At 30.9% G+C, this 25,630-nt stretch overlaps 1 protein-coding gene across 9 annotated transcripts in view; it reads right to left on the minus strand.

Moving 5' to 3' along the window:
• Positions 1-849: 849 nt before the first annotated feature.
• The window catches only part of LOC140452248 (probable tubulin polyglutamylase TTLL2), a 184,041-nt gene continuing 159,260 nt past the window's right edge, over positions 850-25,630 (minus strand). For all 9 annotated transcript variants that reach the window (XM_072546393.1, XM_072546387.1, XM_072546412.1 and 6 more), the window contains exons 10-12: positions 22,700-22,779; positions 10,929-11,105; positions 850-2,074 (exon numbers count right to left, since the gene is read on the minus strand). In XM_072546393.1, the coding sequence (XP_072402494.1) occupies positions 1,946-2,074; positions 10,929-11,105; positions 22,700-22,779 (386 nt within the window). In that variant the 3' untranslated portion in view covers positions 850-1,945. The remainder of the gene's footprint in view (positions 2,075-10,928; positions 11,106-22,699; positions 22,780-25,630) is intronic.

Genomic DNA, 25,630 nt, shown 5'->3' on the forward strand with positions numbered 1-25,630 from the left:
CCTATAGTCATCCTCATCATCGGACTCGTCAATAATAACCTCAAGTTCTCCAGGAACATCGTTAAGAATTTGGGTTGTTATCAAATCATCTTCTTCAAATTCCCCCTCATCCGTTTGGTAGTCAACATTTGGTGGAATTATTACCAGATCTATTTCAGCACTATTGGTATAATAATCTATACACTTTTAATATCATTTACAGCTGCTGCAAGCATTTGATACCTTTTCCCATAAAATGCAGACGTGGTTATTTCAGGAAGACTCATCGTAGAATTTCAGACCTAATAAAATATATATTATATCGTATACCCTTTTGTCCAATGTACCCAAGCAGGTACAAAGAAGTTTAGGTTGTTAAATCTCCGAGGTAAAACAAATATGTGATAAAATTATATTTACTCAATATTCTTACACATATAATAAAAGAAATTTCAGGCATGCAACAAAATAAATTCATGAATACAGAACGTTGTTGATAAAAATGTTTACGTACCACAATTTAACCTCAAATCACAACTGCAATGGCTTTTTTAAAGTGCTGTATCTTAAAACCACGCAAAAAAAATACAGTAATATGTTACACCGTCTGAGAGATGAAACTATGCAGAAGCTTCTTGTGTTCCAGATATTGAGATTTTCAATCATATATTGCGTCAGCAGAAAACTATATTTGCCGTACCCGTGCAGGTACGCTGGGCGTTAATGGGTTAAAAGCAATTAGCAGGTTTTCAACCAGAGGTCAAAACAATGGTTTTACAATTTTTGAATTATTCCTATCTGGTTGAGTAATGTAAATACCTATAGAGAACGTTTGGGACAGGTCAGAAATAAAACTATTTCTTAATGGACTAACATTAATATATTTAAATTTTAACCATAAGCCTAAGTTTGCATAGTATTGACAAACATCGGACGGAACAATAAAAATATTCATAACATTCAACGAGTTAATTTTACGTTGTCTTACGTGAATTTTAAAATTTAAATGAAAAACGAAACTATATTGGAATGCAAATTTAGCATAAATTTAATAAACTCCACACACTGAATACTTTTTGCTCTCAATTTGTTATTTGGTGACGATTATACGATTAACTTTCCTGTATACAACGTAAAATCAACATGGAGTAAGCAGATAAAATTGGAAAGTTGGTATATTATATTTATTAAAGTAAAAGTATAAACACCAAACTTGAAATAGATTAAATATTCGCGAAGGCAAATATTTCTTATATCAAAGAGTTTTTTAACAATTATTTTGGCATTGCATAGGCAGTTAAAGGCGAAACCAAAAAAAGATTCGGGAAATAAATATTTGACCTATAAAAGTTAAAATTACGGCATCAATATGTGATTTAGCTCTATCTGGAATTAACTGTTACTATCTTTAATTTCTTTAATTTATATTTGTACAGTATCATAATATTGTATCCTGCTCAATTTTCTTTAAATTCATTATATATATATATATATATATATATATATATATATATATATATATAATTATATTATCATGGTGAAAAAGATGTAGTGTAACTCATCAATTTAAAGAGAAAGTTTTTATGGATCCAAATCCAAATCGTTGATTAATATTCTCCATGCCTGTAAATTCCGATTATAAGAGCTTAATTCTGAGCATTGCATAACATAAAAATATATTTGACAGTAATTTTGAATAAATCCTTTTTACTTTTTAAATATTTTTATCTGAATTAGAATTCTTTTCACAGAAACACATTGTTCACAGTGTTTGGGTCTATTTTTGTTGATGTTTTGATGATGAAAAGTTTACCTAGATCTTACCGTTAGGATTAACTGTTTTTTCAAGCTGTTTTTGTTTGACTAAAAGAAGAAAAAAAAAAAACAGAAATATTTGCATTGATACAATTTTATATTATGCCGTAAATAAACTTATATATGTCCAATTGTAGGTTTTGATCAACACTTAAACTGGAGGAATCCATATATCGCCAGTCATATCCATTTCTGCTTGTAAAAATTCGCTGAGTTGACATTCAGATGCCACCGGATGTTTCTTAGCTAATTCCTTGGCTTTCTTTGTAAATTTTATGACCTGAAATTATAATTTCATAAGTTTTCAATCTAGAAGTGTAATCTACCATTTAAAAGTATTTGTAGAATACATCGATATGAAAATTTACCAATAATATGAAAAAGTCATATCCGATCAACAGTTGATCACCATGAAACTTGGTATAATTAAAATTAGACCTGTTTTCTTACATAAGTTACTATAGAAGAATAGGGATCGACTAGTAAAATAATGTTGTTCTGAAACTATTTTCTTGTGGCATTTTAAAGTAATTATTATTTTTGTGGAAATAATAAGCCATAACTGAAGGTTATAATAAATAACAAATTAATAAATTGTTTAATTTATTAATGTTTGTATTTTGAGAACGATGTTCGAAGTGGAAATTAAAACATCAATAAACTTACTTTAACCTCCGATTGTGGCTTATTCCCACTAAAATAGTAATAAGTGAAATAATACTTCAAGTGTTGAAATACAAGATTAACCCTTTGTTTATTGGATGCCCATTTTGAAACACTTTCGGTCGGGTGTAGTCTGTGAGGCCAAAATGAAATACCGCCTCCCGAGCACCAACATACCTTTAAGTGCTAATTTCGCATCGATATATTTTAAACAAATCATTTTCTATGTAATGTTTACTACAGCCCAAAAAAGTTTTTCAGTTGTACTAGGTAAATTTTAAAAAATGCCTACAATTTCAAAGCATATTTTTTTAAAATTTATAAATAATAAATAATAAAAAAATATTTTACAATTTTTATTTAGAAATAAACAAAATATTAAAAAAAAATTCAAACTAAAAAATTTAAATGTGGACACTAAGTACAGTGGTCACACTTTGATATTTAAATTCTACAAACAATCTTTGCAGCATGCCACTATTTGGTCCATACAGAGCCAGGATTTACAAATTTTGCAAAAAAGTGAGTTTTTCGTCTTTTGCAATATTTATAATTTCCTCTCTTGTCAATGCACTGCTTGTCAACTGCTCCCCGTCGTATATTCTCCTGTACCAATTCTATATCAAGGTTTTTTTGAAATAGTCATTCGCGTTTTGAAAAATTCTCCATCTGGCTTGTTGCCTTTATAGATTACAAATTACGTTTAGATTACGTTAATTGCTGGCGAGATTAAGGAGATTATAAAATACTACCATCGGCTAACGTTTTGTATTTCTGGACAGTTATATGACAACATTATATGATGTGATCATTCTATCTACATCTACTCCACTTTTTGTGGAATTATAAAGAGTAATTATTTCGGGTTTTTCTGATCAGCATTATCTTCATCAATACCTTTGTGCACAGTGGAAACAGCAATCACATTTTTTCCTTTCTTGGGTATATATGATTGTGATATTTCGATCGTACCCCCTTCGAACGACTTTAAATCATAAATGACGTAATTTCTAGGAATAGCACGCACAGTGTTGACGAGTAAAACAAGATTTTAGGAAAAATACAAACTATGAAATAGTGTAAATATTGCTACACGTTTAATCGCGTGGGGTCTGTCTGGATAAATTGCCATGCAGCAGTTATTTAGAAATTTGAAAAAAAGTTTTTTATAAAAACAAACGAATGGTATTTAGTTGCTAGGAAGGTACTGTAACGGTAGAAATAAACGAAATAATAATAAAATGGAGGAATTATCCAATAATTTTATTTTGCCGTGAACTCGCAGACCACACCCGATGAATGAAGGGTTAATAAACAAAAGCTTTACCTACTATACTACGTTTTATTTGACGTTTTGGCTTTTATATTAAAAGGAGCTTTTAGATTTTTTTTAATTAATAGGTCTGCCATTTTTCTTTTATTTTTTAAATTGTTATCTAAACAGAATATTTACTACAGAATATTCAAAATACAGATTCACTGGGAATAAACAGAATCAGGCTAAGACACTTATGGAGCCATACACGTATGGTTTTGCTTTCCGATTAAATTATTAGAACTCAGTAGAGTTTTCACTACTTGTTTTAGCAAGTTTGGCTTTCAGTTAAATGCAATCAGTGAACGTTGTTTGTTAGTTGTTGTAATTATTATTTACTTTTATTTCCTTAATTGGTTCTTAGTTTTTAAATAACTATTAGTAATTTGTATTTTATTCTTATTTTGTTGTGTCAAGTATTTTAAATATTGAGAGGTTCAATTAATAATAAATATACCAAAAAAACAAATATGTCCAGCACAGATACTGCTGACGAGGTTGCCGAAATAACTCTCAGTCCTCTCAGAAAACAAACAAAAAGTGCCATTTCGATGTCAAAACGAAAGAAATTATTTTAAATATTTATAAGTGTGAAATAGCAAAAAATTCCTACTCTAACAGTAGATCAGTCGGTAATTCGCTTTGTGCATATACTTGGAGGGGATACGAGAAACGATAGTGCGCGTGCAGCGGTGAAATCTTGCAACTTTGTTAGCATATTTCATAAGTAGTTATTGACGAAAATGGGATTTCGCCAATGCTGTGTTACAAATTGTAAAAATACAACAAAAAATAGTAAATTCAAGTTCTATCGGTTTTTTTAACTTCTAAGCATAAATTAATGCAACGGAAAAAGTGGATTTATATCATAATAAACCAGAAGTAACATAACCCAAATTCTGCATTCTTACGCCCGATTTCTTAATAAGTTTAACGTAAACATTAAATTAAAGTTCACTGTAAAGAGTAAATTTAATATAAAGTTAACTTTAAAGTGTAACTTTTAATAACAATCATAGTGGTTCAAATTTGTTTACAATTTTTGTTTTTCAAATTTAAAAAAATGCTAAATATTTCTTCAAGTTCGGATTACCCCACCCAAAAGTTGACAGGAAAAGAATTAATTATTTAGACCAATATGATGTATGTTTTTTTGAAAGGTTTGAATATATAAAAAAAAACAGTTATGCAATTTAGTCTAAATAAATATTAGATTAAGTTTCACTTTAGGTTGTCATAATGAAATCGGTCGTTAATATCCCTTCAAAATATTAATATGATATGCAATTATTAATTGTATGTTACAGTGGATATGATAGTTGGTTGAAAAGATATTTTATGATTTATTTCCTGAAATGCAGTTTTTATTATTGCATGCATATTAATAGTAATACTGCAATTTAATATTTATTTTTATTTACTACATACAATGTTTACCTTTTTTTTTACTGTTTACCTCATAAGCTCAATCTTAAATGTCATATAATGAAATCTAAACGTAAAAAATATATTTATGAATTTTTACAGTTAAAAATCAATTTTTGCAAGTTAATTATTGATATATATATATATATATATATATATATATATATATATATATATAATGCTAACAGCTTCGCTGCCAGGTGTCGCCCTTCGGAAGTTGCGCATAGCGAATAAGAGTTGAAAATAAGTCAGGTGTGTATAGGCGAAGTATTTGTAAAATAATCAGAGAATATAAAAATACTCACACATTTTCAAATGCAAAAGTTAGTTAAACCCGCTACACAATAATCCATTTAGTAGACAGAGCTGATCGTAATGCCATAAGAAACAAGTGCATGAATTTTATAAACAGGAGACAATCGTAGACAAAGTTTTAAGAGAAATTAATGATGATAATGATCTGCCTAATTTTTAAAGAAAAATATTTTATAACCTTCTTAAAACTTCTTAAAACTTCTTAAAACTTCTTAAAACTTCTTAAAACTTCTTAAAACCTCTTTAAACTTCTTAAAACTTCTTAGAACTTCTTAAGACTTCTTAAAAACTTTTCAAACTTTTAAAACTTGTTAAAACTGTTTAAAACTTCTTGACACTTAATTTGAAGTATCAATAGCGATAACGGCAGAGCATGTTAGAAAAAGATGAGCATGTTTTGTGGAGGAGGAAATGTTTAAAGAAAATTAAATCTTACCAAAATGTTCTCGTAAGATATATTACCTGGATGAGACGTGGGTTCATGCTGCACACACGCAAAAGAAAGTTTGGGTCGAGTCTATCGTTTCTTCAATGCAAGTTTTTCTGGATGGTTTGTCGACTGGATTAAAAAATCCATCATAAATGTCAGTTAAATATGTAGATCGTTTTAAATTTGCAGTACCTTCATAAATTTTCAAATATAGTAACTACAAAACAATTATCATTGCACGTCATCTCCTTGAAATGTATGGTTCTGACTTATATTCGTAAATAATCGTGAATGGTGATCAGTTTCACTTTGAAGGTACCAAGTTAATGAAATTAAGAATTATTCTTCGTTATTGATTGTATATAATACGAGACAGTATCATACATTTTAAGGTAATGACGTGCAACGATAATTGTTTTGCATTTATTATAGTAGTTAATTTCCAGTTCAAGAGTAAATTAAAAATCGCTTTTTTAGGTAAATGAAAGGGGTTGATCATTTGCAGTGACGACGGATTTGTTTCTGATGCCTTATGGGATTTCGAATAAAAAAAATTTGGCGACTGTCATGGACAGATGATTGGAGAGTCATTTGAAAACTGGTTCTTTTCGGTATTAGAGAAACTAAACAAAAATTCAAGGAAAGTGGAAAAAATACCGACAACTGCGTCGAAGAAAGCGGATATTCAAGATTGGCTACAATCAAAAAATATAAATTTTGACAATTCACTTCTAAGTAAACTCTGTCACTCATAAAGTCGAGCTTTTGACTATTGTAAATAAACCTAAAAATAATACACTATATTGTAAATAATACACTATAATATTGTAGATGAAATTACTAAAGAAGAAAATCAAATAGTATTAAAGCTTTCACCATACCACTGTGAGCTCAATCCAAATGAGTTAATTTGAGCAGACTTAAAAAATTATATTGCAGAGAAGAATACTACTTTTAAATTTTCATATATAAAAATTTGTAATTGATTTATAATTAATGGTTATCTATAAAATATCAAAAATATATATAGCTTGTTCAGCAGAAAGTCGAACAATAGATGTAGGATCTTGACAATATCATTGAGATTTAAGTTGAACCACTGATAATTAACGTAGTTACTGAGAACAGCTCGTCAGACACTGAGTCTGGGTAACATATTAATTTTAATTTTAAGTTTTTTTTGTTTTATTTATTAGTCAGATATGTAAAATGTTTTTATTTTTGACGAATGATTTTTTCTGTCCTTTGGATACGTTCTTGGTTTAAAACTTAATTTTCCTTAAAAAACGAATGAGGTACAATTAAGAGCTCAGTTTACGATTGGCAACCCCGTTTCAACCAGAAGCTTTTCGATATTATATTTAATTTTAAAAAATGTTGTACAGGGGTTAATTTTCTTAATTTTATGCATAACAATAAGAAATTCACATTATTGTGTCATTGAAAAACTTCATTCTATTAATTATATTTCATCTTTGTTACTCTTTTGACCATATAATATAAATAAATAAATTCAACTACATACAATTCTCTGGCCCTTGCTACAATATTAATACCGAGACAACAGTCGTCTAACTAAGTTATAGCACATTCTTCCGCGTATCAATGATACTGTATGCTGCTAATTACTAGAGTTGTCGGTAGCTTATGATTATGAGTCTGTTAATATAGTTTATGAGGTAAATATGCACGTTTATATTGTAAATCCATAATCTATTGGATTGTTTATTCCTAGTGCATCTTTATTGTGTATTTACTGTAAAATAACTGAAAATATTGCAACATGTATGGTTTTTAAGAAAAAAAACAAATTTATATAAGGCTTTAAAATTACATAACTTTAATTTTTTGCCAGATACCAGAATAAGATAAAAACTCATGAAACTATCCCGACATGGTAAGTATTTGTCTTAAAATTTTTTTGCTCGCAGTATTAACATCAAACTCTAATTTTATATGTATGTGACTTTAATACATAAACTATGTGAATTTCATGGCCTACCGTCGAACGTAAAGGCCGTGTACAGGGCTCTGTGTTAGTAAAATCCAAATTTCGGACTATCGCGAGCATCGATACACCAAATATAAATTGTAAAAATTGGTGGTAGACGCTAATTATTGAAAAGTTTTTTTGTATCGATTTTTTTAAACTCTTTACGCTATCTTCAAGAAATGACTGACTAGATTAAGATAAGTAGAAAGGCAGATAGAACGCCAGTTAAGTAAAGTGGAGTCGAAATGAAAAATGGTATGATAGAGATACTAAAACAGTTGGCCTTAGACGTAAAGTATATTAAAAGAGAGCAAAGAGTTTATGCAGAAAAATTAAAAGAATAAAATCAGAAGATAAAGGAAGAAAATAAAAGTATTAGAAAGGAGGAAGCTCGAGAATTAAGTACCAGAAAACCAAAAAGAGAAAAAGAAGCTAACGAGAAATAAAAGAAAATTAAAAGACTATAAAGAAAAATAAATTTACATAAACGATAACTTGACAATAACTGAAAAAAAAAAACAAGAGGAAATAAATAAAAAAATCCAAGAGGCCCCCCGAAGAGAAGGTAAAAAGTAAAAAGGGGGTTTTGGAAGGTTAAAATATATGATAGAGTATGGAGATGGAACCGAACAAAAGAGGAGCTAGACCCACCAGCAAACTAAAGCCGATCGGCAGGGATGGATCAAAGGATAATGGAACTACGGCAATTAACGAGGACGTGGAGGGATTATCAATAGAGGAAACAAGAAAAATAAGGAAAACTAAATGTTATCCAAGTACAATCCGAATAGGTTCCTGGAACATGAGAAGTACTTATAAAGCAGGCGCCCTAAAACGTATAGTGTGAGTGATGAAACAATACAAAGTGGATATCCTGGTAATCCAACAAACGAAACAAAAGAAAACCAGCATGTAAAACAGAAATTCTATAGTACGATTGAACTTATATAAAATCAAATTCCAAAATATGATAATAAAATGGTATTGGGTAATTAAAATGCTGAGGTGTAAAATGAAGAGATAAATGAAAGCAAACATGACGAAAGCAACGAGAATGGAAAGTTTTTGGTAGGCTTGCGCAATAAAACAACTTGAGAATTATAAGTACCTACTTAGATCACAAGAAAATCCACAAACAAACATGGATCGCTCCAGATGATAAAACACGCAACCAAATCGACCACGTCCTAGTGGAAAGCAAGCATGCGAAATTAATAAGATGTTAGATGTTATATAGGGGCAGATACGGATTCTGATCACAGACTAATGATCACGAAACTAAGAAAAACTATCCCAAAAATCAGAGAACAGAGAATATCGTATAAAAAATATGACGTCGGCAACTTAAGAAACAAAGGCACCGCTAACAACTTCCAGACAAACGTGACATCACAACTACTTCAAAGCGAAAATCAAAGTGACATCGAAATAGAGTGGGGAATAATAGAAAAAGCTATGAAAGAAGTAGCTTAAAAGCGGTTAGGTCAAGTAAAGAAGGGGAGAGACAAATGATGGTTTAAGGCCGATTGCAAAAAACAAACGAATAAAATATATGGACCCAAGTGACGAAAATAGAAATGAATATGAAGCAGAGACAAGAGACGAGAAAAAAGTGTGTTGGAGAAAAAAAGGGAGCATATGGATAAAAAGCTCCAAGAAATTAAAGAACATTACATTAATAAAAATGTGAGAAACTTCTACCAGGGGGCAAAAAGGCGCAGGAAAATAGATTTACTACAAGAGTAAAGAAGGGCATCTAATATAACAAGAGCATGTCAAAGAGCTGCTTAATGAAGAGCCGGATGGAAATGATGAGGAGCAAGTGGAAATGGTAGGAGAAGTCAAAGACACGGCAGAAACAATAGAGACTCCCACCGTGGAATAACTAATAGAAATCATAATATATAGCATGAAAAACAATAAAAGTACAGACAGCAATGGTATTCCTCCAGAACTAGTCAAGAATGGGGGAGAAGCACTTATAACGCGGATATGTAGCCTGCTGACGAAAATTTGGGAGCGAGAGAAAATGCCGGAAGTATGGGCAGAGGCAATATCCCATTCATAAAAAGGGAAATAAAGCAGTGTGCGAAAACTACCAGGGGTATCACTCTTCTGGATGTAACATATAAGGTACTCACCAGAGTCATAAGAAGTAGACTAGGAAGGCACTGAAACAAGGAGATTGGTGAATACCAGGGAGAATTAAAAAAGGGCAGATCCACCATAGATCAAATTGTCGTGTTAAAAATAATTCAGAGCAGTGCATACGAGTAACAGTTAAAGCTAAACTTTCCCTTTATAGATTTAAAACAAGCTTACAATTTTATATTGAGAAGGCGTCTGTACTATGCTCTAAGAGTACTTGGAATTCCGGAAAAGATGATCAGACTAGTAATAATGACCTTAATGAAGACCGACAATAGAATAAGGATAGAATAAAGATTATCAGGAAAATTTGAAGTGAGAAGGGCGCTAAAGCAGGGAGATCCGATGTCCACAATAATCTATAATTTCTTGCTGGAGGGAATAATGAGAGAAAGAGAGATAGAGAGAGAGATAGAGAAAGAGAGTGGAATACCAACGAAAGGTATGATTTATGAGAACTGAAGCCAGGTCCTGGCCTTTGCGGACAATGTGGTGTTAATGAAGAACTAAAGGGGAACTGCTGAGGATTTTCAAATTCTTTAAAGTGAAGGCCAAACAGTATTTTTATAATAATCTTTTTAAGAACGATTTCCGAACTCGAAGTCGAAACGTCAAATACTAGTGAGATAAAAATGAGATTTTCAGTACAACCAATAATTGTGACAATCCCAATCCCAATCCCAATCCTAATATTTAAATTAGACATGCGACAAGATAATATTGCAGAACCTTGATAATAATTGTTATGGATATAGCTGTGATAAATCTAAAAGGTGTCGACATATATGTAGACTTAATAATCTTATAATGTATTTTAAATTTAAAGAAGTTGTCAAAGGACTTACTTTGTTGACCATATTTTTTATCTGGTTACTATTATTATTGCCATTACTTGTTTTGTTCTGAACTTCTAATGCAAAAGGCCATATTCGTACCCATCCACCTTCTCTTGGTTTTGGAAAGTTCCAGTCCCGACCATTTCCCCAACTTTTACATTCTGATTTTTTATATTCATCACAGACCTGTAAATAATAAAATATAAATAATTCTTTTGCTAGTTAATACTTTTATTTATTTTATTCATCCTTTTTAGTTTTTTTCAATATCAGATGAAAGACACAGAGATCTGTAACGTTCTGTCTTGATATATTTTTGGGCAATTAGGGAAATAGTATTTTAAGTTTTAAGTTTGACTACTTTATATTGTAATAGTTTACCTTTTTATTTTTTAAATCAGATATAAGACACAAGTGAGAGATCTGTAGCGTTCTGTATCAATATCTTTTTTTGTGCAGTTGGAGAGATTTTGAGCGTTTCTGTTGGCTTCGACACTACTTTATATCATTTTACTTATGGAAAGAAATTGTAATAATTTATTCTTGTGTAATAATCAAAAATCGATTCGATTATAATGTATAAGGATGGCGATCAATTTCTCAGTTGGACTCTTTACTTCCTTGCATTTTGCGGCTTCGGTGTTTACTTGGACCGTAATAGTTATCACTAAATATGTGGCTAGGGCACTGAGTCGAGATTTATTCACCAGGAGGTCTGCTGAGCTTTTAATGAAAATATGTAAATCATCAATTTTTATTCTTATCTTGTTAACTGAATTAAGAAGTTATGTCTGCAATAATTTCACCCCAATGATGTTCCCGATTTATTTTGACTTCACAGAGTTTATGCTTCTAAATACATTTAAGCGTGTGGTGCGCGAAAATTATTAAAAGACAGGCAACCGAGTGATTCTGATATTATTTTCCTCTTTTTACTTTCTATCTCTTCATTTGAGTTTGATATTCGTTATCCTTATACTAGTCCCTACAACTATCGAATTCTACTGAGCGTTGTAAAATAAAATACCGTTCTGTTTCGTAAATTTCTGCTCATGGACATTATTTTACCTATTATTTACATATATATTTACTATTGTGATTTTGGGATATCTATGTAAAATTCTTTTTTTTTTTGTTTATCCTTTAGTGGTAGCAAAACGATATTGAGAGAAACTTAATTTAAAATTGTTTTAATTACTTTTATATTCTTACTACTCGCGTTTCTTTTTTCTTAGTCCCAATATTCTTAACAATAAGGCTTAACTTTATCCTACTTTTCTTATTGACAATTTGATTTTTAAGGAGTTCTCCGAGAAAGTTTTTTGTTATTTAACGGGCACGGTAGAATAAACTAATACCTATTGTGTGTTTTTCGTTAGCTCAGTATTAGGTGATGGCATAAATCATGGGTGCCAACATTTTCACCAGTCGGGCCAAATTTTAGAAATGCAATTTGCTATCGGGCCGCACAACAATTATTTTTATCATTCAAAGCAAACAAGTCATTACTTTGTTATTACTTGTGTAATAGAGTGTCTTTAGATCTTTAGAGAAGATATAACAAAAATGAGAATCAAACACATTTATTAGATTAGAGTTACATACAAAAAATAATAAAAAATTAATAAAATATAATAAATTTTGGTGAAACATCTGATTTTATTTCTCAGAAGTGCATCAATGTTGATATCAATTGATTTTGTTGTTATCTGCAAACAGTTTTCCAAATGCTCATTACTGATTCGTGGTACTATTCGAGATTTAATATGTTTTATTTGATTAAAAAGCAGTACACACTTGTAGGTGTTTTCAAATAGCGAAATCATCGAAAAACCATATTTGTCAAATGCAAGATATTTCTCATTGTCCAAATATATTTTATAAAACTCTTCCAAACCAATCTGATTAAATTTCAAGTTAACGTTGGATATTAACGAAGCGTATTCTTAACAATAAGGCTTAACTTTATCCTACTTTTCTTATTGACAATTTGATTTTTAAGGAGTTCTCCGAGAAAGTTTTTTGTTATTTAACGGGCACGGTAGAATAAACTAATACCTATTGTGTGTTTTTCGTTAGCTCAGTATTAGGTGATGGCATAAATCATGGGTGCCAACATTTTCACCAGTCGGGCCAAATTTTAGAAATGCAATTTGCTATCGGGCCGCACAACAATTATTTTTATCATTCAAAGCAAACAAGTCATTACTTTGTTATTACTTGTGTAATAGAGTGTCTTTAGATCTTTAGAGAAGATATAACAAAAATGAGAATCAAACACATTTATTAGATTAGAGTTACATACAAAAAATAATAAAAAATTAATAAAATATAATAAATTTTGGTGAAACCTCTGATTTTATTTCTCAGAAGTGCATCAATGTTGATATCAATTGATTTTGTTGTTATCTGCAAACAGTTTTCCAAATGCTCATTACTGATTCGTGGTACTATTCGAGATTTAATATGTTTTATTTGATTAAAAAGCAGTACACACTTGTAGGTGTTTTCAAATAGCGAAATCATCGAAAAACCATATTTGTCAAATGCAAGATATTTCTCATTGTCCAAATATATTTTATAAAACTCTTCCAAACCAATCTGATTAAATTTCAAGTTAACGTTGGATATTAACGAAGCGTATTCTTAACAATAAGGCTTAACTTTATCCTACTTTTCTTATTGACAATTTGATTTTTAAGGAGTTCTCCGAGAAAGTTTTTTGTTATTTAACGGGCACGGTAGAATAAACTAATACCTATTGTGTGTTTTTCGTTAGCTCAGTATTAGGTGATGGCATAAATCATGGGTGCCAACATTTTCACCAGTCGGGCCAAATTTTAGAAATGCAATTTGCTATCGGGCCGCACAACAATTATTTTTATCATTCAAAGCAAACAAGTCATTACTTTGTTATTACTTGTGTAATAGAGTGTCTTTAGATCTTTAGAGAAGATATAACAAAAATGAGAATCAAACACATTTATTAGATTAGAGTTACATACAAAAAATAATAAAAAATTAATAAAATATAATAAATTTTGGTGAAACCTCTGATTTTATTTCTCAGAAGTGCATCAATGTTGATATCAATTGATTTTGTTGTTATCTGCAAACAGTTTTCCAAATGCTCATTACTGATTCGTGGTACTATTCGAGATTTAATATGTTTTATTTGATTAAAAAGCAGTACACACTTGTAGGTGTTTTCAAATAGCGAAATCATCGAAAAACCATATTTGTCAAATGCAAGATATTTCTCATTGTTCAAATATATTTTATAAAACTCTTCCAAACCAATCTGATTAAATTTCAAGTTAACGTTGGATATTAACGAAGCGTATTTATCCGTTGCTATTTGTGTAACGTCTTGCTGCAACGACAATGTGGGAAAGTGAGTAAAGATTTTTGTCCTTAACTATTGTTCTCAAAGTCCAAGTTTAATTTGAAATGCGGAAATAAGATTATCCATATTATTAATAAGTAGATCTTTTCCTTATAGATGAGTATTAACCACATTTAGATGTGGTTAATACTCATCTATAAGGATGACCACAACACAATTCTTGTCTTCAAATTCTGGAATACTTTTGACTTGCTTGCAAAGAATTATTGCATTTATTCTTTCAAATCAAACACTTTTTTCAACCATCTCACTCTTGCATAAAATGTAACATCATTAAACTGTAAATTCAGACTTGAGAACTTCTTGATACAGACGGTGATTCAATTCTTTCCACTTAGCAGAGTTCACTGTTTTGATGACCAACTTCATGATATGATCTCTACTTTGCACATAAATTATTCTGATGAATATTACAATGAAAATTTAGTATCGAATATTAGCAAATTTGAAGGCCTTATTTTAAATAAATTTTACTAAACCTTCATATTTTCCAACAATTTCTGAAGCACCATCTGTTGTTTGGAGCACCAAACAGTAGAGATAAAAAGACGAGTTAGACTGGATGGGCGGCATTTGGCAAACTAAGCTACACTCTTAAAAACAAAAGATATCCACAGCATCTTAAGACCAAAGTATACAATCAATGCGTACTCCATGTTCTCACTTATGGTTCCCAAACGTGGACTTTTACAAAAGCAAACATGGACAAAATCATAAAAACCCAAAGAGCAAGGAAAAGACAAATGTTGCACATAAGACTAACGGATAAAAAGAGAAACGAGTGGATAAGAGAGAAAACGAAAGTGAGGGATGTTAGACAAGAAATTGCAAAATTGAAATGGAGATTTGCCGGACACAATATAAGACAAAAAGAAGACCGATGGAACAAAATTCTTATAAGTTGGAGACCGTGGGAACATAAAAAAAGCAGAGGAAGGTCCCAAATGAGATGGGCAGATGATATCAAGAAGCACGTGGGCTCTAGGTGGATGACTATAGCGACAGACAGAGAAGAATGGAAAAGGATTAGGGAGGCCTATGTCCAAAGATGGACCGAAGAAGGCTAATTAGATAGATAGATAGATAGATCTGTTGTTAAGCCCGATAGATTGGTTGGTTCAGCTTCTAATAAATCTCATGAGTAGATAGTGTCCTTAAGCGGACACACTGAATAATTCTTCTGTTACGTTGAAATAAACATCAACACCCCTGATAAATATCACCACTTCGGCGGTATCTATTAAATCTGTACTTTATACAATGCTAGAGTATAAAATATGAAGTTAGATGATCGATTTTTCAAATTGTCTTCAATATTGTAACGAAATAACCCATCTCCGATGCGGGTACGTGTCACAATTCTTAGAAGTATATATTATCTAGACTATTCGATCGTTGGCATTTTTGATGTGCTTTCCAAGTTTAGGATAGAGGTGGACTACTCTAGAATATTTTAGTACATAATAACTTCTCTATATATATATATATATATATATATATATATATATATATATATATATATATTTATATATATATACATATATAGATATATATATATATATATATATATATATATATATATATATATATATATATATATATATATATATATAAGTAACTAGGATATTAAAAACAGTTGAGAAGATATTTTAGTGCTCTAAACTTATAAATAAATATATACAGCACGATTTATTTAATCTCGCTACAGTGGTGTCCGGTGTGAGATTTAAAAGAGAGACCTAAGAACGACTAAAGGATATTCTCAACAAAAATGAAGATGACCCAGAGACATTCCAGTTTTAGTCAGCAGAAAAAGCAGTTTTAACGAAAATAAAAACTGTGTCGCAAATGATTGAAGAAACTTTTCAAATTATTAAGGAAGCAGCTAGACAAAACGACAAGAAGTTCGAAAATGTATCTAGAAGATTTGACGAGACTTCTCAAATAATTAAAGAAGTATGTATTCAGAACAATGAGAAATTTGAATAAGTTTCAAGAACATTTGATAAGATACAGAAAAATGTAAACGAAAAGATAGAAGACGTAGAGAGAACATCAAACAATTAGAGACCATGATAACTAATACAAAAGTGCTACCACCAGTTAATGCAGTAGTTTTAGATTTGTTAGTGAAAAAAGAATCACCTAGAGATGAAACGACACATCATATGAGATTCAAATTGCTACCTTAGACAATTTGAAGCTATTGCGACAGCCAATCATTGGACATAACAAGAAAAAGCTGTTTCCTTGACTACTACTTTACGAGGTGATGCTGCGGATATCCTAAGATCGATTTCTAAGGGTCAAGAAAAGTGTTAGCAGACCTTGTTCACTCGACTGGACAAACGTTACGGAGATGATCATCTACAACAAGTCTACAAAGCACAACTAAGAAGTAGAATTCAACGAGCAAGTGAAAATTTGAAGCAGATGTTGCTCGTATAGTGCGGTTAGCTTATCCAGAGGCAGCAGATAACAATTTGGAAGAAATTACTGTAGATATCTTCGACAATGGGTTGAGAGATATGGTTGAATGAATCATTCTCTCTTCTGATGCCAACCATAACGTATCTTCGCCTATTTAAAAAAAAATTAAACTGTTTGTCCTTGTGTAGTGTAGTGAATGTACAATTTTATGTTTATAACATTCCATGATTGTTGGATAGGCCAAAATTGACGAAATGCCCCTGAAGATGCTCTAGCAAACGAAAGTACTTGGGCTTTAAGATTTAATTAATAAACTGTGCTTGATATCTGCCGTTTATCTGATCAAAGTTCATTTATTCGAGCATTTAACCCTATAGCCATAATTATATAAATTAAGAACCGCTCGTTTTGTTTAAAAACAGTATAATATGTTTTCCAATGTCGTCGACACGCCTAGTAAGAGTTTGATGAGACATGCTAATTTTGGAGAAATCCGTTTTCTTTTCTGGCCACAGAATTTCAGTGTCACTCTTCATTTGCCGTAACTATTTTACCATTAGAATACAGCTTCAATTTTTTGCTAGTGTCATGGCTACTGCATATCTAGCTTCTACATAGCATGTAGACTCTTGAGTCGCTCTAGTAAATATCTGACGTTGTACATAATTTTTTTAATACATTTACTTGGTCTTGTCGAAATTGCCCTTTGTACTTATCAAACGTATTTGCATGTTTAGTCTCGTAATGCCATTTAATGTTATACTATTTTAAGACAGAAACAGAATTATTGCGTATCAAGCATATTGCCTTTGTTTTAAATTCCACAAAAAAGTAGTTTATCCATTTCTATTTAAAATTTGTCAGTTATTTTGTGATTCTTCTCTTCTTTAGCTCAACATCTTTAATACTTGACGTCATTATGCGTCTTTGTTTTTAACTAAAATAATCAGTAAATTGAGATCAGTATTACATAACTTTCTGACAAAAACTATCATAAATTAATTTATAAAAATAAACGCTGGGTTTGCTTACCTTCATCGCACTTAAAAAAGTAGAGAGGATATTGATTAGGTATAGCAACTTGTACTCTTATCAATGTGTATGTAAAAGTCACGGCGATATTGCACACAATGGAAGCAATTGTAAATCAGACTAAGTTGCAAGCTTGCTACAGAATGGCGATTGAGCTCACGCAACATAAAAATTTTTAACATCATCTTTACGTTCTGATGGTCCTGACAAATATATCATAAAATAAATTGTGACGATAGTTGAATCATCTATACTGAGATACTTTATTATATGAAATATGTTGTAAACTTTACATATTGGAATATTCTGTTGATGATTTCTGTATATTAAAAGAAAACAATGTGTGTATGTTGTATGTGCAAGTTTAGGGTGCGTTCATTATGGAGACCATCGCATGGTATCCTCGCCTAGAGCATAGCACTGACAGTGAACGCTCGCATTTAAAATAATGCATTTATTTGACATGGTGATGATGTCCGATCGAGGGTTGACGTCTCGTTATGAACGCACACTTGGTCTGATGTATAATTGCTTCCATTGTGTAAGTTATCGCCGTGACTTTTACATACACATTGATAAGAGTACAAGTTGATTTATTGAGTAAGAGTACAAGCTATATTTATTAAAAACAACTTTTTAATTTCACTCATAGTTTTTGATTTTCGGTGTTATTATTACACTGAAATTTTTTATTTTGGAATATATTTTTTACATTTCTTTACTTGGCAATGTCAGTGCAAAAATGATACGATTGTATCAACCATAATAGTCTTGACTTATCGTTAACTAGTGATGTATATGTTACATTTTCCTTTCTTTGCAATAGGCTGTGTTGCTTTCTCTATCGCCCATATTAATAGCGTAGGCGAAAAATTTCAGGCCAATGCTTTTTAAATGCATTCATTTTTTTCGAATCCTAAAAAAACTAATAAGTATTTTTGAAAAATTTCAACACAGAATACAAGAATACATTATTACTCAAGGCCGAAAGTCCCTGAAAACTTCTATAATGTTTATTTTAATAAGTTACAGGGGTGAAAAAAAAAAAGAGAAAATTTGGTGTGATTTTTAATATTAAATATCTCATTCAAAAAAACTTTTTGTTTATTCTAAGGGACTTTCGGCCCTCGGTAATAATGTAATCTTTCACTCTACATTTAAATTTTCCAAAAATATTTGTTACTTTTCTCAGCATTCGAAAAAAATGATTGCATTTAAAAAGCATTGACCCGAAATTTTGCGCCTACGCTCTTAAAGTTTTCCTATTAATCATCATTATTATCATTATCTTTGGCTCGACAATCCTTTGTGGATTTTGGCCAGCTCTGAGATTCGTCGCCATTTCTGCTCGGTTTCTGGTGACCTGCTGCCATCTACCCCTAAGTCGGTTTCAACTCCGTCTAACCATCTGCTTCTTCTTACAGATGTTCCTGTGGTTAGTTTTTTAGCAATCAAGTTGACTGTATTTTGTATCTATTATGTGTCCAGCCCATCTAAGCCGCTATATTTTAATGAACGTTACGACGTCTGATTCATTAAAGAGTTGTTATAATTCAAAATTATATAAAATCATGAATGTGTTGTTTGTGTGAGTCCATTTCAAAAGGTAAAAGAAATAATAAATTAGACTTACTCACAATCAATTTAATTTAACTATCCAGACGACCGGTTTCGCTTTCTACAATATGCAAAGCATCTTCAGGTCTTGATACAAAGTTAAATAAATGCTGAAATAATAAACCCATATTAGGGTGTTGTCTAATAAAGATAAACAAAGATAGATGATATAAATTATATAAATTACAGTAATTATGCCAATATTACATGTCTGTGGTTTTTCAAAATGAATAAAATGTTTAAGCAGACAAGGTAAGACCCACAAATTGGTAAAATAGTCTATTAAACTGTAATAAATTAATGAATGAACAAATAAATAAAACATTACTTACCTGCCGGTACTCTATTAATTGATGGTTGAAAGAACATGGTTCAAACTATCCTGTATTATTGATTGGAGAACTCAAGTCTGCTATTGTAATTGTTTGACAGTAAGCGGGGAAGTTCTTGAGGAGACAGATTTTATCCAATGAAGTAGCGATAGGTGTAATGTAATTGTTTGTTTGATGTTTGATGTTTGTTGATGAAAGTAATGTTCTATACCATTAAGTTATTTAGATTTTTAGATTTTTATTTTTGAAGGTGACAGTTGTGAGACAATGAATGAGAATAGATGTACAAATTGTGTGGGTGTGCAATTCTATCAACTTGTAAATATCAAATTTCTTTGATAAAGTTCTTTTGTAATATGTGGCAAATGGTTGTAAAGTCCAATATTTAAAGTTAAAAAATTAAAATTGGGGACACTTTAAGACACACAGAAAACACCTGGGGGGGATGGGGGACGGAACAGACTTTAATTTAAAAATGGGGAGGATTTAAAAGCACTTAAAATCACTACATCTCTTATTTGGAGACAATGAGTTTTTTATGTTATTTATTAGATTTTAGAGGTAAATTTGACAAATGTAGGTTAAAGTGTGACAGTTCTTCTTCTACTTTAAATGCTGTAAGTTAAGTTATCTAGTTTTATGAAAATAAGCTGATATTAATAAATGTCTAAAATTTTTTAATTTTAGATATCAAAGTTAGTTGATGTGTTAATATTGGCATACTTTAACAAACTTTAAATAATTAAATTTCAATGTAACAATATGAATAATTGAAATAAATCTTCTATGATAACTAACTCAGCTTAGTCAAAATTACACAACAAACTTAAGTGATTATTTGGTAATTAAATTAAATTAAATTAAATATGTACATTTGTAATCAAAATGTATAACAAAGTTACAAACTTTCTTTGAAATAATTGTTGGTGTGAGTTATCTGTCATGGTGTGTATAAAATTTTTTAAATATTTTATTCCAGTTCTGATATGTTAATATGGAACTTAAATAATAAGCAGATAAACTATTGATAATAAAATAATTGATTAATTAAAGAAATTGACTGAATTATTAAGCATTCAATAGTTAGTTGGTAATTCTAATATCTGACAGTTGGGACCGGAAATTGGTTATACCAACAGGTAAACGGTTCTCTATTTAAACCGGTGTAAAGCAAATTTATTCTTATTTCAATTTTCCTGTACCATGAGCAGAAATATCATCACACCGACATGAACAATGGTGAGTTTGTATAATAATTTCTGTAACACTTTAACATTTTCAAATTTATAGCAGTTTATAGTTAAAATATAATATTTCTATTTGAAAATGTAGATTTGCTTATGATTAGGAATAACAAAGATCAATTTAATTATTACTACTAGTCTGAACGACTTTACAATGTTTTGTTGGGAACCATCAAACCACGTGTTGAATTTGAAATCAAATATTTTGTAAAATGACTGTATTTCGAAACCAGATGGGATGTAATAATAATTTTGGATTAAATAAGTTGAGGTACCATACCAGTTCAATACTGATATTTAATATAGTTTTAGGAAAAATGTTGTTTCTGGTAATATGTTAAAGAAATTCTGTGAACAAAAAACCTAGATCCATGGGGGACCAGATTTTAAAAAATTTATGTAGAAAATTTAAATAATCCAAGAAGTATATCAAATGTATTTGATTGTATATGGGATTCTGGAATAAAATATTTTTTGACCATGATATTGAAGTTAATTCCGAATAATGTGTGAAGATAATGGATAATATATGGAAACCTCACATAATAAGTTGATTTTGGGAAATCAATTCTATAAGTATATGTGTTTTGGTGTGGAAACCAGGAATGGAGTGGGATCAGGTAATATTATTTATATTAAATTTTATATCAATTCTGAGTATACTGGTGTGTATTCTAGTTCTAATTATGCATTTAATGTATCTGATGTGTGATTTTTTTGGGATTTTAATATTTCTAAATGTTCCAGGTTATTTAATAAGGAGCCTTTATTACAAGTATGAAGGATTGTGAAATCTGTTTGTGGATCAAAGATGTGGTTTGTTCGTCGGATATGTTGGGAGAAATGTGATTGACCCGATGTTGGGCGTTCTATATATCTAAGATGTTCTCTTAGTCTAATATTGAAGGATCTGAAGGTTCTACCGATGTAGCATGCATTTTATTTATTTGTTCATTCATTAATTTATTACAGTTTAATAGACTATTTTACCAATTTGTGAGTCTTACCTTGTCTGCTTAAACATTTTATTCATTTTGAAAAACCACAGACATGTAATATTGGCATAATTACTGTAATTTATAAAATTTATATCATCTATCTTTGGTTATCTTTATTTGACAACACCCTAATATGGGTTTATCATTTCAGCATTTATTTAACTTTGTATCGAGACCTGAAGATGCTTTGCATATTGTAGAAAGCGAAACCGGTCGTCTGGATAGTTAAATTAAATTGATTGTGAGTAAGTCTAATTTATTATTCATTTTACCTTTTCAAAATTATATCTTTTGCATCACTGCTCTTGGTCATTTATAGATGGGTCTAAATATTTTGCGAAGTAGTTTATGCACAAATATTCCCAAAACTCTTTCATTCTTCTACGTTAAAGTCCATGTTTCTGCCCCATGGTCAGAAGCATGTCTGTTTTCTATTAATCCTGTATCCAAATTCTTTAAAAACTTTTGTATCTTGGTATCTACTCTCACAGAATTTGCCGCAGTGTAATTCTGTTTTTATTTAAGAAGTCTTTATCAGATAATAAATTACTTAGATAAATTTGTTTTGCGCTTAAATCAGTTGATATTTCTCTGGTTCTCTGTATGAGTAATGGTTAATTGTGCCTTATCTCTGAACTGACTGGAATTTCGATGGACGGTTGGTTTCGTGGTGAAAACTAGTTTCAACAACTCTTATTAAAGTCGACTGATCTGTACTTACTGCTCTATTGGTTCCATTATGAATTGGAGAAGCTACTGGCCGAACATCTACGTGAACCTTTGGCAATGTTATATAAGTCTCTACAAAAAAAAAACGATATCAATATGAATAATGCAATATAATAATTATCGCTAAATACTATTATTTTTTTAATGGTAAAGTAGGACGTGACATCATTCCATGATGCAAGATTATAAAAGAATTTCAAAGTCCCTTAGTAACAAATAATAAAACAAAGTAAACAAGAGATAAAACGGCGTTTTCTTAAATAAAGTAATTCAACCTATTAAAGCAATTATTTTAAATGGAACTGTGTTAAAATTTTGCAAACTTTAACGGATAAGACTTTTACTTTAACGGATTTACTTATAAGACTGCAAATATATCTACAAGTATATGCTGAGAAGAGTATTATGTAGAAGTGAGAACTGCAGCAAATATTGATGCCGAATTTAAAAAATATGTTGAGATTATAATTAATGTAAATATAGTAGTTTCCATTACTTAGTAATTTAGTAAGAAAATTGGTACCTCGGAAATTATCACGGAAGTAACAAAAAACAAAATTTATTTAATTTATTGTTTGTATTTTGAAAACGATTTCCGAAGTATAAATTGAAACGTCAATAAACATAAACTTACTTTAAACTTTAATTGTGGCTTATTCCCATGTCAACAGTAATTTCCATAATAAACAGTAAAGAAATTTCTGATTTTATTTACACATATTTACAGAAATAATCTCCGTTTGTGGGATATTAGTAGTGCTCTACACGCAACCTAAACGAATTTTTTCTTCATCCAACATTCTTTTTCTTCTTTTCAAATGGTGAGTCTAACAAGCATAATGATGTTGCCACTTTCGTTCTCCTAATTATATTTTGCGTGGACTTTCCTCGATAAATTTTTTGGCTGAGCCATGTACACCACCCAGAAAACAGACTAGGACTGAAGTTGGAGCGCTATTTTGACAGCAAGTTGGATTGTGAGTGGAGCCGACTATCCAAATAGTAGTCCTACTAAGAAAGACTTGAATGCATCGCTTTAAAAAAAAATTATGAAACGGGACCAGTAGGTGATAAAAAACGCAGTGTGAAAAACATGTTAGACCTGAAGTGACAGAAGTAGCAATTTTACGTCGTGATACTTTGGAATTTACTTTAAGTACTAAAAAAATAGCTTAAGAATATGGTTTTTCGTGCACTACTATCAGCAGAGTACTAAAACATTACAAATTTTATTTCCACAAAATTTTGTGTGATTATGATAGAAAATAAGTAGTATCACTTTCTAACCATCAGAGCCAATAACTATCAGAGCCAAGAAAAGTAACTAAAGGACTAAGACAAGGATGCAGTATGTCACCCTTACTGTTTAATTTACATATTGAGGCAGCCCTCCAAAATTGGAAAAATCACTGCTTGGGAATGGGAATCCCCATAGGAAATGACGTACTGTTCTTCCTAAACTTTGCGGATGACCAAGTAGTAGTCCTAGCTCAAGATTCTTATGATCTATATATATATATATATATATATATATATATATATATATATATATATATGATAAATGATGATCTATATATGTGATAAAGCATCTATACAGAGAATATGTAAAATGAGGGCTACAAGTCAGCATGAAGAAAACAGAATATTTAGTTATCAATTCAGATTCAATGTTTGAAGTGTTGATAGACGAGGACGTGGAAATCAAACAAGTGGAAAAATTTAAATATTAAGGTGCACTCATTGATAAGAATGGCTTGGGAGAAACCGAAATTAAACACCGAATTGATCACGGACGTAAAATTGTAGGATATGTGAACTCCTTATGGTGGGATCGCAACATTTCCAAAAGGAACAAAAAAAGAATAGGGCAAACCATGGTTAAATCAGTTCTTTGTTATGGCTCTGAAGCTGGACAATTAATGCAGACCTGAAGAGAAGATTGTTGGAAGTTGAAATGGATTATTTGAGAAGAAGTGTTAGAACATCAATGCTGGAAAGGAAGACCAACCAATCTATAAGAAATAACATGAATGCTACAGAAATGGTCATTGACAGAATAGAAAGAAGAGGTTTAAAGTGATTTGAATACCTATTGATAATGCCTGACGCCCCACAAACTTCACAGATGGAAGCCCCCTGGAAGAAGAAAAAGAGGTAGACCTCGACGCTCATGGAATTAAGGAATAAGAAGAGCCATGAAATGGAGAGGTTTGGAGAAGAGGCATGCCTTGGACCGAGAGGATTGGCGGAGGATAACGGGAATACGGCGATAACCGTCTCCAAAATGTATTGTATTTACAAGTTGGTCCTGTAATATATATACTTTCTAATCAAACTTTCTATTTAATATTTGTTTTTAGGATAAATATACTTTTTTTTCTAAATGGTACTGTAAATCAAAACAAATGCCGTTAGTAGACTAATGAGAATTCTAAAGTTTTCTACGAAACATATAACCAAAAGTCATTGAAACTGAACTTATGGTCAGGAATTTATGTAGATTGGATTGTAGGGGAATTCTTTTTGCAACAAAATTTGAACGAAGTATCATATCTAGAACAATTAGAGGATACAAATGATCTTATTTGGAAGTTATAATCAGAAATAACAGGTACGTAGAAAATGATTTGTTTTTTTAACAAAATGGTACTACGTATTACAGCATAAACTTAAGGCGCTATCTTAATAAACGGTTTCCCAGACAATGACTTACACAAAGCGGTGTAGTTGAATATACACACGCACTCCTACCACGAGTTCCGCTTCCATCGATGCGCGCTGGAATAGATGGAATTCCAGTGCGCATCGATGAATTCCAACAACCATATAAAACAGGAGCCACCACACGAGAGAATCAAGTTCCATCAGAGTCTTGATCTGATAAATACTCCACTAGCCCCTAGAGTGTTTACTGAAGGCCCAC

This window comes from Diabrotica undecimpunctata, chromosome 1 (assembly GCF_040954645.1).
Source record: "Diabrotica undecimpunctata isolate CICGRU chromosome 1, icDiaUnde3, whole genome shotgun sequence".
In the NCBI taxonomy this organism is placed as follows: Eukaryota; Metazoa; Arthropoda; class Insecta; order Coleoptera; family Chrysomelidae; genus Diabrotica; species Diabrotica undecimpunctata.